The sequence below is a fragment of the Amblyomma mixtum genome, chromosome 1 (genome assembly GCF_055824585.1).
Source record: "Amblyomma mixtum isolate Tamu chromosome 1, ASM5582458v1, whole genome shotgun sequence".
Taxonomy (NCBI): domain Eukaryota; kingdom Metazoa; phylum Arthropoda; class Arachnida; order Ixodida; family Ixodidae; genus Amblyomma; species Amblyomma mixtum.
The window spans coordinates 244,927,302-244,941,180 of NC_143012.1; the positions used below are offsets into that span (position 1 = coordinate 244,927,302).

Sequence of the window (13,879 nt, forward strand, 5' to 3'; positions counted from 1 at the left end):
TACGTTGTCCATTAAAAAGAGTCATGGTCATAAATTTACCACTGTGCACACTGTATGCGGTCACATTTTAGTTGGCTTAATGACAGAATTTCATAGATTAATTTTAAAGCTTGCCGTAGCTTATTAGCCCCGTTTTTATTACATTCGATGTTTTATATAAGTCTTTTATTTCGGGTATACTTCGCCAAGTATTGCTAATGCCAGCGAAATTAATACTCTCTCTTCCTAACCTGAACGCCCTAATGTAAGTGTAATGCTTATTTATTGTATGTATTGTTTTTTTTATATATTTTGTTTGGTTTGGTTTGGTTTTGTGGGGTTTAACGTCCCAAAGCGACTAAGGCTATGAGAGACGCCGTAGTGAAGGGCTCCGGAAATTTCGACCACCTGGGGTTCTTTAACGTGCACTGACATCGCACAGCACACGGGCCTCTAGAATTTCTCCTCCAAAGAAATTCTAGCCGCCGCGGCCGGGATCGAACCCGCGTCTTTTGGGCCAGCAGCCGAGCACCATAGCCACTGATCCACCGCGGCGGCATATATATTTTGTTTATTCATTGCAATTTTATATGGTTTTTATATCACCGCGAAGTCTGTATAGAAAATGCGAATCTCATACCGTGTGCTGAAAAGGAATTTTTAGCTGTGCAGTCAACTCAGGCTAAGGTACAGGCCTCAGCCTAAGCTCAAAGCCTTTTTCTACTCTTCAGACCTGTCCTGAGAGCCAATATGATGACTGTCAGTTCAGAATGCTAATATCGTTCAGCTTTTCCTTCGGCGCGCCTACGAAGCCACTGGCTGTTTCTATGTTGTCATCTCCACTCGAGAGCACCTTGTCCAGTATTTGTTGACTAGCCCATCATCGTCATTGCACGCACATTTGATAGGTCCTGTTACCGAAAAAAAAAAAAAAAAACGTTTTTGCAGCATACAGCTGTAAAAACAGTTTCCTTCCGCGTACCATTGAACATTGGAGCGCATTTCCCGGTCCACTGCATTCCCTCCAAGTAGATAGATTTATGCTTGCCATAACTAATTGATAATCTCTTGATTTCTTTACTTACTGTTCCCCACGCACTCAATTTGTGTAGTGTTCCCTACGTGTTCAACTTTGGTGTTGTAATTTTTGCTACCATGCCTCTGAGTTCTGTTTGTATCTACGATGTTTTGTATCTGTCTACTCCTGCGATAGCCCCTCTAGGGGCTGCAGTATGTACAAATAAAATAAATAAAATATTACTTGTGTTGGACTTCGTGGAACTTATATTTGCTCTTGAAGTGAGTGGGATATGAATGAACACGCTGCGCTAATAGTGCACATTCCACCTTGATTCGAGGCAGGCGCAGATGTACGACTCGTGAGGCATGTCGTCGGAAATAATGCCAGATCTCCGCGTCGTGTTGTTTGACATGGCAATGCGCGTGAAATTGGTAACTTTTTTTTTTTTTTTTACCGACGATACGCTTTTACTGAATTTGGAAACCTAACTGTTGTACTCTCGACAAAGTGAAAATGCAAAACTATGCTTTTCCCTAGTCCTTTCATTGCCACCTCCCCCAGTGCACCTGCCGTGTTTGCAGAAGAGAAAAAGAGCCCGTGCCACTTCGCCCCCCCCCCCCCCCCCCCCTTTCTCCGCCGCTGACACGGCTGTGAGAATGAGCGAATGAGGGTTTTCAAACGTAGCGCCATGTTTGTGCTCCATTTCCGTAGAGGAGGAAAACTCTTACTCCCTTGAACTCACTCTGGTTGACACCAGCCTCCTGTTAACAAGAAAAGAACACCCCCGGCGCCGCACATGTGCTCTGATCCCTGCGTGTGCGGTAACCCTACCCCGCGGTCTTACCCGTGGAGAGGAAGTTGCGCTTCGGAGGATCCGGGTCGGGGTTGCCCTAACTTCAGCCGTGATACGAAAGTGACCGCAATTCTAAGGTTTAGATCACCGCCCCAATCGGAGTCTAATTCCATGCTTTTTTTTTTTTTTTTTGAAGGTAGACTTATATGGGTTGTCTTTCTGCTTCACATGCGATCCTTCGTACAATCGCACTTCTCTCTCTACTCGGACCAGTTGACTTTGGTTATCCTGGTTATAGCTAGTTGTGTGAATAAAAAAAAAAGGCTTAGCAATTATTGCATTCAGAGTTGACACCTGAACCGCGACGTGAGGAATATGGTTCAGGGCACGAAAGCAAGGGGAGTATAAGAGTCTCCGTATAGTGGAGAGCACAGGGATTGCCAACACCCGGGCATTTCGCCTCTATCAAGATGCGTCTAATGCGGCCGGGATTCGATCTCGTGACATTGTGCTCGGCTGTCGAACGACAATGAACCGCCAGGTGGCTGTGGCAAGGAGGAAGCAGCAAGGAAGAGGAAGAAAGCGAGGGCGCGGAGTCCAGCGTGGTCCGAGCATGCTGCCGCTTCTCCGGCGCATGGGCCATGTCCGCCGGCGGCTTCCAGTGCTCAGACCCGGCGCGTCCCGTTGGTCGCCGCCGGCGTCGCTGCCATGGGGCCGCCGGCGGTGCCACGGCCGCTCGCTGGTGGAGAAGCACTGGCGCGGCACGCCCATCATGGGGAGCGAGTACGCGGAAGCCTACCGGTCGGCGCTGGAAGAGCCCGACGACTTCTGGCCCGAGGTGGCCCGCAGGCTCGTCTGGGAGCGCAAGTGGATACGCGTCATCGACGACCACCGCAGGCCGTTCACCAAGTGGTGAGCGCGCCAGCCCTTACAGGGTGTGAGAGGAGGAGGAGCAGTGTGTGTTAGTCTTGTGGTTGTGCACCAAAACAAGTGCTAAAATAAAGCGTTACTTTGATACTAAACACTGTGCTCCGTCTGGAGGCTACGTTGCTGGTATCAACTGACGGTTCCCAGTCCAACAAAGCAGCTAGATACTGTACGTAACTAACGTACGGGCTAGCTTTCTAGCCGCTAACCAACTCCATCTGCACCAGCACATTTCTATCATGACTCGAAGCAATGTCCGAATACACATCGTTCGAACGCACTGTTTTAATCACATACATAAGCTGGACTTGACGAAGTTACACACTCCGTCGGTAACCTCGGTACTTGAATTTGATATTTAAACTGCTTGAACTTGATAATTTCAAGTACCGAACTTGAACCAAACGGCAGACTTGAACTGCAGACGCTGTAAGGGAAATGAATGTCAGTAATTACAAAGTACTTATTAGAAACGTGGTAATTAGATCGCATACACTTTCCCATTAGTACTTATTCGAAACGTGGGAATTAGATCGGATATACGGATATACTTCCGCATTAATTTAATACGAAAGCATTATATGACTCATCGGCATTGGAACTCGATGGCCAGATAAAGTGGCGTTCCAAAAACCACGTGACCGCACGAAGAGGTACAAAATTTCTTCCTAAGGTGAGGGGAATCGAGGCCAGGACTTTCAGACTGCGAGGCGAGCACGTCACCCATTGTCCAAAAAACCGCGTTGCTTCTTGGCGAACAAAGGTTAAGCTAGTATATGCGTCGCCTTAAGCCTAAGCTAATGAGTAGGTGTGTCATTAGAAATGAAGGGAACAATAAGATATAAATGAAAAGGAAATAAAAAAAATGCTTTCGCACTCATAGAACGTAATTTGTGTAAGAGTTTGTGTATCAAGCAGCCAATTAGTGACTATCCTTTTGCACTATTCTTGTCATAACTGCCGCGCTGGAGGAAGATGAAGATGCCGCAATATCCTTGGCTTTTGCCTCCACCAGCGACAAATACAAAATCAGTGACTCCAGGACTGCTATCTTAAATTTCTCAAAAGGAAGGATATCCTCTGCAGCTCTCGCTATCCTCACGTCCTCACTCCACAATCTCCCTCGCCCTGCCCAGATTATCTGGGCACCGGCTCATACCTTCCTCCTCCCAGGTAACGAGGAAGCCTATGCCATAGCCCGAGGCCTTACCTACCGGGCGGATGGGCTCCCTCAAATCCTCTTGGAGCTCTGCTTTGTTAGAGACCGCAGGGTTACACCACGAAATCACCCGGTACTTTCGCCTGGCGTGTTCCCTTCCGGACACACAATCTCTCACCCGCCAACAGGAGGTCATATGGAGGCAGCTCCAGACCCACTCCCTCCCTAACCCCGCCCTGTACGCAGCCATGTACCCTGCTACACACTCTCTCTTATGCAGACGATGTGGTGCCCGATCCAACATATTAGATATCTTGTGGGACTGACCAGCCCCCCCCCCCCCCCCCCTCCATTAAAGAACTGCAGCTCACTAATCTCGAACAGTGGGAGGCAGCGTTGATTAGCTCAGATCCAGTCGTGCAACACCGGGCCACGGAGCGAGCTATTGAGGTCGTGACGTCCCAAGAGCTCCTGACGAAGACCTCTGCCTCCTTTCGTGCAATAAAGTTTTATCCATCCTATCCCATACACTCCGCCCTTATACTGCCCTGCACGAAATGCGTAAGGTGGTTAGGAAGACAGCGCAAAACCAAGACACCACACTGGACGGAAGGGCAGAGCAGTTAATAAGCCGCTTGGATCGCACGGTATCGATTAATTGCCTCGCGCAGGTTTCCAGGCGGCGAGATCAACGTGTGCTACAACGCGGTCGACCGGCACGTGGAGGGTGGGCGAGGGGACAACGTGGCCATCATCTACGACAGCCCCGTCACCGGGACGGTGGCCAAGATCACCTACAAGGAGCTCCAACAGCAGGTGAGCAGATAAATGCTATCCACCAGCCGCACATCTTCTTTGCTACGGAACCTCAAGTCACGCCAAAATCGCAAGAGAAAACAGTGATCCCGTTTTCTGATCTACTAAGGAAAATCTGCACAGCTCGTGTTCTGGCGTTGGTTTCTTTATAAGGCTGTTCAGCAATGTCCCTCGACGCTTTACTTTGTCCATCTTAAAGTCTCCCGCCCAGAAACCTGCTCCTGCGAAGCGAAGAAAAATAACCAAGTGAACAGGCTGCGGCTGTGCTATCCGCTGCATACGCTGCTCGCGACCCATTCCTTGAATCGCTATCAGATACAACCTCGGTCAAAAGCGTTTAGGCCGCACAGTTCGCTTTTGAGAGCCGTGTGCAGTTACGGCACATCAAAAGTTCCAAAACGCCGAGGGAGGAGGTCGCCGCTGCTTCGGACTTTTCTAGCCTTAGGGGTTTCGTGATAAGTGCCCTACTGTATACTGTTCGAAAGCGAACCCTATGGCCTAAATACTTTCAACCAAAACTGTAGGAGCAGAAATGCGTTTTTTCTCACTTACTCTTTCCGTCTGTCTAACGTCTCCCGTTCTGGACTTTCAATGTGGACGCCGTCAATGTGTTGATTTCAGTCCAGGCCCATGTTTTCTAGCTTCTTTGACGGAGTGGTTTGCCGAGCACTCACACGTGACTAGAATATATAAATAAACAAACGACTCACGTTGCGTCGAAGTGGAGAACCTGTGCTTTCGCGATAAATATAGACACGTTTGAAATGTTTACACGATGTCATCGTAGCAACGCAGAAAAAACAACGTCCATAAATTTGCCTGGACTGGAACTGAATTCCAGAACATCGGCCAGTTCTCTTGAGCTAATTACGCAGAGTCAGGTCGGAACTTCAGGTAAGACTGTCACTGCGCAAACAAGCCCATTTCTCACACAAATTAAGAGGTCATGAGACCAGTGCAAGAAATGTGAGCCCTTCCTCAAAGTGTTCAGGTTCTTGGAACGAGGTTGCAGAGATGTCCCGAGTGTTCAGACTTGTCCCTGACGAAGTCCTTTTCCGGCCTAGGTGTCCCGCGTGGCGGGCGTGCTGAAGAAGTGGGGCATCCACAAGGGCGACCGCGTCGTCATCTACATGCCCATGATACCGGAGACCATCTACGCCATGCTGGCCTGCGCCCGCATCGGGGCCGTCCACTCGCTCGTCTTCGGGGGCTTCGCCGCCAAGGAGCTCGCCGTGCGCATCAACCACGCCCAGGTACGTAAGGTCTTTACGTCTACACAGGAGAGAATAAAGGAGATAATGAAAGAAGAAAGGAAGAAAGAGGGGCCGTAGTGGAGGACTCCGGAATAATTTCGACTACCTGGGCATCTTTAATATTCACTGACACCGCACAGCACATGGGCGCCTCCTGCCTTTCACCTCCATCGAAACGCGGCCGCCGCGATCGGGTCCGAACCCGGGTACTCCGGCTCAGTATCTTTTGGATAGCGAAAAATCACGCCTATTCTTAGTCCCGCGATGCTCAAGACGTAATCCACGCCTCATTAACACGCGCATCACCCTAAAACTAGACTTAATATGAGGTTAATTAAGAGCATTACTTAGAGTATGGAGGCAAACACGAGCAGTTTGCTCTACTGAACTTTTGCTATATGGCGGGAGTGCCAAATTAGCAACAAAATGCAGCCTGACGTCAGCTCTGCGGGGTCGCTCTTCTTTGCGCTTGAAAAATGCCGTTGACACGAATGAGGCACATGTGGATACTCATCACAGGGGACCTTCTTTCTGTGTCCTTATGTGGCAGTTTTATTGGTTGGAGAGTGCGAAGAATCCGCCCTCATTTCCATCTTTATGTCTAACTTCAGCACAAGGGAGTATCCATCCACTGAATACTCAGCACGGACCAGACTCGCAAACAATCGTGCTTGGTACGACACTTGCATATCGTTCGTGTCAGTAACAAATGAATAAGCGTTGCGCAGTTGTGTCAAAGCTGCGCTACCGTCATTTGCATGTTATTTAATCTAACGGCTGCACAGGTTCACATCCCAGTTTCAAAGTATACTGTAGCGTCTCTTTAGGGAGAGCGCGGGTCAGGACACCCCGTTGACCCGCCTGGCATCTTCCCACGTTTAGTGTCCGCGTCAGTATACCAGCACCCCTGTCCTTAGGAATGTTAACTCCGCACGGCCAGAGTATGAAATAAACCTTAGTTTTACTTACGCTTACTGCCTAGCCCTTTCTAATAAACTCTTTTTCGTTCGCAACATTCCCCATCTTATACCTCTGAAAACTGATATCTCACTTGTTTGTCAACAAGAAAAAACACCCTGAACTGTGAGGCTGGACTGTGAGCGGTTCTCCTTAGCCTGCGCATGTTTAAAAGTGACATAATTTTTGTCAAAAGCAGCATTAAGAAACTTCTTCTTTTCTTTTAGTTGTAGTTAAACTGTGCTACAAGCCTTTACGTAACACCTGCGTGCAGAACATCAAACAGGTACGGTACAGAGAGCACCTCTTGTTTGCTTGTACGTACCTACTTGGGCCAAAGTTGAACCATCGTGTTCCGATACAAACCTGGCGAGAGTTCAGAAAGTTCGGGGACTCACGCTACATGACACACCTTGCCGTGTCTTATCAAGCTCCTTTCTCAAACAGCAGGACACTGAGTTATCCCGCATGTAAGCTACCCACTTTCTTGCGCAGATGTCCTTGCTGCATTTCTAGAGTGATTTCCGCAGCAGTAATCGTGAGAAACTTTCGCCACGGGCAGAGTTTGTGTACGAGCTTCACTCCAGTTGCAGAAAACGAGTTTGCAGCAACGTTTAGAGGTGGATCAGGGGTTTAACGTTGAAGAGTGGGTCATTGATCAAACATAGGTTAATGACATCCTAGTCGAAATCAAGAGGAAGAAACGGGTTTGGGTAGGACATGTAATGCGAAGGCAAAATAACTGATGGTCTTTAAGGGTAAGAGACTGGATTCCAAGGGTGGGCGGATGAGTTAGATGAGCGGATGTAAGAAGTTTGCGGGGATAGGGTGGCCGCAGCTGGCACAGAACAGGGTTAACTGGAGAGATATGCGAAAGTCCTTTGTCCTGCAGTAGGCATAGTGAGGCTGGTGATGAGGATAATAAAGACGAAGAACAAAATAATGAGATATTTAGCAGTTCTGGTATGGACCGTACGCATACAAGCTGTCCTGAATTAAGGTGCATCGTCGCACTGAGCGGTAATGTTTGCTCTAAATGCAGCAATTTTTCTTGTCCTCTTCCTCCTCAGGCAGACGCCTGCCTGTCGGCCAACTTCGGCATCGAACCGAAAAGGACGGTCCCCTACAAGACGATCCTGGACGAAGCCATCAATATCTCGGAATACAAGCCCAAGAAGTGCCTCATCTTCCTGCGCCCTGGCCAGGCAAGGACGAAAGTGTCGCTTAAAATTTCGCCACTTATTCTTCTTCCAGCTTTCGCACGTATCAGTCTTACGCAAGGTGGCACAGTTTCAAACGCTATATTAAACACAGAGTGAATGGAGTGCCACTCAGCCCAACATTGCTTAGAGTATGCAAGGCAATGCACGGGCTCAAGTAAAGCGACTGCATAAAATTATGAGCAGATAGCCGCGCTTTCTGCCGAATAACCCTTTCAGGCACCGTTTTTCGTTTCCATTAAAAACAAACGTTTGTCCGCCTACATAGTATATTCAGGCCTCAAGAAAGAGGATTTGTTCGTTGTCCAGCACAATACGAGCGGATAGTTTTTTACATGGATGTGTAAAATAAGGCACAGTGCGTTAATTGGTGAAAAGTGCCGGGCAACATCGAGCTTCACTTTGCTACAGCTTCAGACAAGATAGCGCGTTCATCAGATCTGAACGTGCAGCACACTCTTGCACATAATGTGGGCTTCGCGAAGCTCCGAATAAAGGCGTAAATACACGGGTCACGACTTGACATTGATGAAAACAGTGACCCCAAAAACCACTCCGGGCAGCACGCATAAGTCCTCTCCCCCCTCCTTTTTGTTCTGCTTAACTACAGTGCGACCTGTGAGGAGTGAATAGGCTAAAATAAGTGCGTTGCGCATTTATTCTTCGGTCTCCAACGAAGTAATGCTCGTTCGTTGTGAATGTAACCAGTTTGAAAAGTGCGAAGTATGACACAGCGTTATTCGGAAGCATCACTGTCGTGAGGCAAACGCATTACTGCGCCTTTTTCCCTATATGATCACCCATGACAACCGATAACTAATGGTCTACTAGGATAACACAGGGCATACCAAGGGAAGGGAAACGGAGCAGTATTCGGCAGAGTCAGACGGAGAGATGAGGTTGGAGGGACATTTGCTGATATACAGGGTGGCTGCCGCCGGGGCAGGACAGGGCTGATTTTAGAGATCGATGAGAGAGAGGAGAGGTATGACCCGCGCTAGACATAAGGCGGCCGATGATTTTGATGGTGATGTTGATAACAATCCACATGTCAGACCAGCAGCATCTGCGAGCAAAGGTTTAGCTCGACATTACAAGTACATTACGTTCCAGCTTAACATATCTGGTTCGTTGCGATCTCTGGTTATGTTTATGCATGCTTTCGTCACGTGCGCCTCTGAAAAACAGGAGGACATCCCGATGACAGCTGGCCGGGACGAAGTGTGGCAGGAAGCCGTGCCGTCTGCGCAGCCTGCCGAATGCGTCCCCATCGAAGCCATGGAGCCCCTGTACATCCTCTACACCTCCGGAACGACGGGTCTGCCAAAGGTGACAATGAAATAATGCGAATTGATGTGTGCAGAAAGCGACGTATGAGGAGTTTTTTTGTTTTGTTTTTCAAAATGAGCCAAGTCCACCTAAACGCAAACAGAGAAAAACACGAAGGCTTGCTATCCACAGGAACCGAAGTGCTATTCAAGCTGTTATATTATATGCTTTATATTAAGGCGAAAGCCTTTAATGGCTCATACTGTCGTTCGTTAACAAAGCGTGTCACACGCTTTTAACTCGGGAATTAAAAAAAAAAGATAAAAGAAAACCAATGGTTGCTTCAGATATAGGAGGAAAAAATGAACCTAGAAGCCAAATTCGATGACTGTAGATTAATTAGTACATTAATTATAGGCAAAAGTGTCGAAATTCCGTCGAAATAGCGCGGACATCGATATAGCCACGAGAACGGTGTGACGTCACATCCACCGGAAATCGTCATGGCATAGTGAAAATTGTCACAGATTGGTCCGAAAGACGTCGGATTTGTGTCAAAATAGATAGAAAAATGTGTAATTAAGCGTAACTAACACATAAGATCCCCGAAAGATGTATAATTTGGGTATCGATATAGCCACAGGAATGGTGTGACGTCACATCCACCGGAAGTCGTCACGGCATGGTGTCCTCGCCTTTCGCCTCTCAACACTTTAGCTGCCAAAGTGTCCTCACAATTTTTTTAGTTAGAGAAACTCTACGTGCACGATGTAGTAAAAAATTATACGCCGCCGCGGTGGCTCAGTGGTTACGGTGCTCGGCTGCTGGCCCGAAAGACGCGGGTTCGATCCCGGCCGCGGCGACTGAATTTCGATGCAGGCGAAATTCCAGAGGCCCGTGTACTGTGCGATGTCAATGCACGTTAAAGAACCACAGGTGGCCGAAATTTCCGGAGCCCTTCACTACGGCATCTCTCATAGCCTGAGTTGCTTTGGGACGTTAAACCCCAATAAACCAAACCAAACCAAAAAAATTATACAAACAGTATATCTGCAAGTGAACTGCTCTCGGCCGCGCACTAGGCGACGACGAACTTTCCAGATAAGGTGTCTAAAACACCGATACCAATCTCGAACACCGTCGGAACTGTTTTGAGCGTTTGCAGTGATTCCAGAGAAATGCCTTCCTTGGCGAAGGAGTCTACGTGCCGGCGGCGTTGAACAAATATGGTCGGAAAACGAGCTACACAGCTCCGCGACAACGTACCTGCTCTCTCAGATTTCCCGCTCGGGGAGTACGCAAGTAGCGCAGGTTTTTAAAAATGGAGCTTTTAGATCTGTGTAGAGCCTATAGCAAATAATATGGACTAATTTAAGCGCAGATGCCCTCACTTCTAAGTTAACACTGCCTACACTATTACAAACATTTAACGTATAGAAGAAGATAATTTGAATTATCGTAATTACACCAAATATCAAACTTACAGAATGAATCCAACAGAACATCAAATAAAATGTACCGGGAAATGTCTTACAAGGCGGTTCTTTAACACCTACACTAGCGTCAAAGTAGATCTTCATCGAAATGTAAAATGAAGCCTTTTTTCGACGGTAAACATTTACCCTCTTCAACTTTTTTTAATTTATTTCTAAACTTGCACATGTATGGAAGGCACGCGCGGCAATACACCTCTCTTTTCACCAGCAAGTTCTGCTGAAAGAGATCAAAATGCCGCGGTTTTTGTCCAGACGTATTCACTAATCTTTCACTTCAACTATCCATCATGACAGCTAATCTAAACGGGGTGGTTGTTTCAGGCTAGCCTAACTAACCGTTAGCGCGTGTTCCTTTCGGCTGTTGGCATGCAACACTGCTACAGTAAACCTGGTTTCAACCGTCCTGATTTGATGCAAGGTACTCGACCAATATCCAGCACAGGTGACAGCTGCTTCGCTCCGTCAAGCAACTGTGACGCTATGAAATATGATCTGCAGCGAATGCATTGCATGCACACGGCTACCTTCATGGACGAAATTGTGGCGTTGTACTTCAATAACTTGAGAAGGGTAAGTTGTTGGTACAGCTCGTAATTCGACATATTGGGATGAGCAGCGCTTGCAGATAGGGACAGCGACACACAAACTGCGCAGTTGTGGGGGTCGCAGATAGGGACAGCGACACACAAACTGCGCAGTTGTGGGGGTCGCTCCTTCGCTGGCCCCATCTGCAAGCGCTGCTTATCCCAATACTTCAATAATTGCTCCAAGCAGCACACGTTATCGGCGCATACTGGAAATGGGTGGTGTCACTCTCATCCTCTGCATGGCCAGTTTTGCCAATACATTGCCAATATTGGGCCGATTAGCTGAGCTGCTTGGAGCGGAATCAAACTTGGACACGCACGTCTTTCGAAGTCGCGTGTTGCTCATACACGCAGGCCGTAGTGCGTCCAGCGGGCGGCCACGCGGTCAACCTGCTCTACACGCTGGAGCAAGTGTACGGCGTCAAGGACGACGACGTGTGGTGGGCCGCCTCCGACCTGGGCTGGGTGGTCGGACACTCGTACATTTGCTACGCACCGCTCCTCAAGGGAGTCACCACCGTCCTATACGAGGTGAGGGCTAATCTAGGTCGGAACGATAGATAACTGGTGGCGGTTCGGGACGACTAGTTAGGACGGGTCGCCTTCGGAAAGCACCATGAGACAAGGCACCGGCCCAAACGCTAAGGCAGGCTAGGCATTAACAAATTATGGCTCCTCTTCTGTCTTCGTCTGATAGTGCAGATACTGTATCGTCAACAAACTAGCCTAGATGTCTGCATTGTCTGGCTTTCAGGGAATGATGCTCAGGTCGGTCAGTTAGTGTTTATTTCGACATCAACTATCCTGACGTTGGAGACGCAGTCAGAAAGCCATGTAAGACTTGGAGGGTACTGTGCACACATAAATCTCACCGTGACGCCTGTGCACAACCTGCATGGTTAATGACATGTGTCGGTGTTTGTGTTGCTGACACCAGTTTTATGAGTTTTATGTGCGTCTACTAACCGCGATGCGAGTGCCAGCCAGTGTGGTGTGTGTGGTGTGTGTGTGTGTGTAGACATCACCCGAGAAATTCATTGTATTATGCCATCATCAGCCTTCATTCGCACTTTCCTTTTCCTCCTCTTCCCTTTCCCCTGTGTGGAGTAGCAGGCCAGGGCCATGTTACCATCGGCCGACCTCTCCACCTTTCCCTCATTAAAATTCCTTTCTCTCTCACCGTGACGACTGTAGCACAAAAAGTCGACGAGAGAACTATGGTTCAGGACAGCGCTGTGGGACAATTTTTTCTACATCCTTACCTGTCCCACACTAGTCTTTGTATTTATAAGTATGTTACAGTATATATTTTCCATGCATGTATGTTTTTTCTATTCAATAGCGCAGCAGAAAGTGTACGTAGTGCTCACAGAATGTACTGTTTTTGTGCGTGTGTTCTCAATCGATAATCGCCAGATCGGCAATGCAACGAGAATTAGAAAGGCTGTCCTATAAACGCAACGGCCTATTTTCCGTAGAGCTCGACAAAACCTCAATAAGCCTTTAATAGTCATTGTGTTGTACATCAAAAAAACAAAAACAAAATAGCTGTCACTGAGTGACTTTAAGAGATTTGCAAAAGGAGGGCAAGGCAATTTTTTGTAAGGGACACTCAAGAGGTGTGCACGCAGTCCTCCAGGTGCTCGTTTCTAGTCAGATGCCTCGTTACGGTGATGTCAGTTTCATTAGGCTCAGTGTATTCGTCATCCATGCGCTCGCATGAGCAATACTTTACTCACAAGGCTGGAGTGTTTAATGGCGCCATAACGAAAAATAGGAGCAACGCCGTGCGCCACGAGCAGTGGCAAAGAAACGAGTTTGGTCTGCCATGTCTAGCCGGTAATTATGCCCGAGGCCAGTGTGAGGTTTCAACAAACTTCGCCGCTGCGCAGACAAGCGCCAACTGAAATGTTGTGTCTGAGGCTAGCATTACATGATCGCGCGGCGCGAATCTGCAGTGAAATGAGAGTGATGGTCGCAGGGCAAGCCCGTGGGGACCCCGGACGCGAGCAGCTTCTTCCGGGTGGTGAGCGACCATGGAGTCTGCGCCATGTTCACCGCACCCACGGCCATAAGGGTCATACGCAAGGAGGTGAGTGCAGCTCGGGTGGCCTGGCTGCTGCTGCTGCAGTGTACGTTACGGCGCAAACCCTCCAGTGCTGTAAGCAATGCTTTCTCATGATACATGGTCATGCGCGAAGTGACGTATCGCCGATACCGGAGAAAAAGGGACTGAAACTGAAGTTGGCCTGTCGAAGCGGTCATTGAAGTGTTAGCGACAAGGGAGAGGCCTTTGCCCTGTAGTGGGCGTAGTCAGGCTGATGATGATAGTGACGATCCGGTAAAGAAAGAAAAAAATCGCACGTTGGCGCCGGCGTCCTTGTTGGGTTCGAACAGACAAG

General features: G+C 48.3%; 1 protein-coding gene across 1 annotated transcript in view; it reads left to right on the plus strand.

Annotated features, from left to right (window-relative positions):
• The first annotated feature begins 4,555 nt into the window (after positions 1-4,555).
• The window catches only part of LOC149371379 (acyl-CoA synthetase short-chain family member 3, mitochondrial), a 30,518-nt gene continuing 21,194 nt past the window's right edge, over positions 4,556-13,879 (plus strand). Inside the window, exons 1-6 of the mRNA XM_089565623.1 lie at positions 4,556-4,695; positions 5,760-5,948; positions 7,976-8,110; positions 9,314-9,454; positions 11,832-12,008; positions 13,459-13,569. Of these exons, the coding sequence (XP_089421749.1) occupies positions 5,826-5,948; positions 7,976-8,110; positions 9,314-9,454; positions 11,832-12,008; positions 13,459-13,569 (687 nt within the window). The 5' untranslated portion in view covers positions 4,556-4,695; positions 5,760-5,825. The remainder of the gene's footprint in view (positions 4,696-5,759; positions 5,949-7,975; positions 8,111-9,313; positions 9,455-11,831; positions 12,009-13,458; positions 13,570-13,879) is intronic.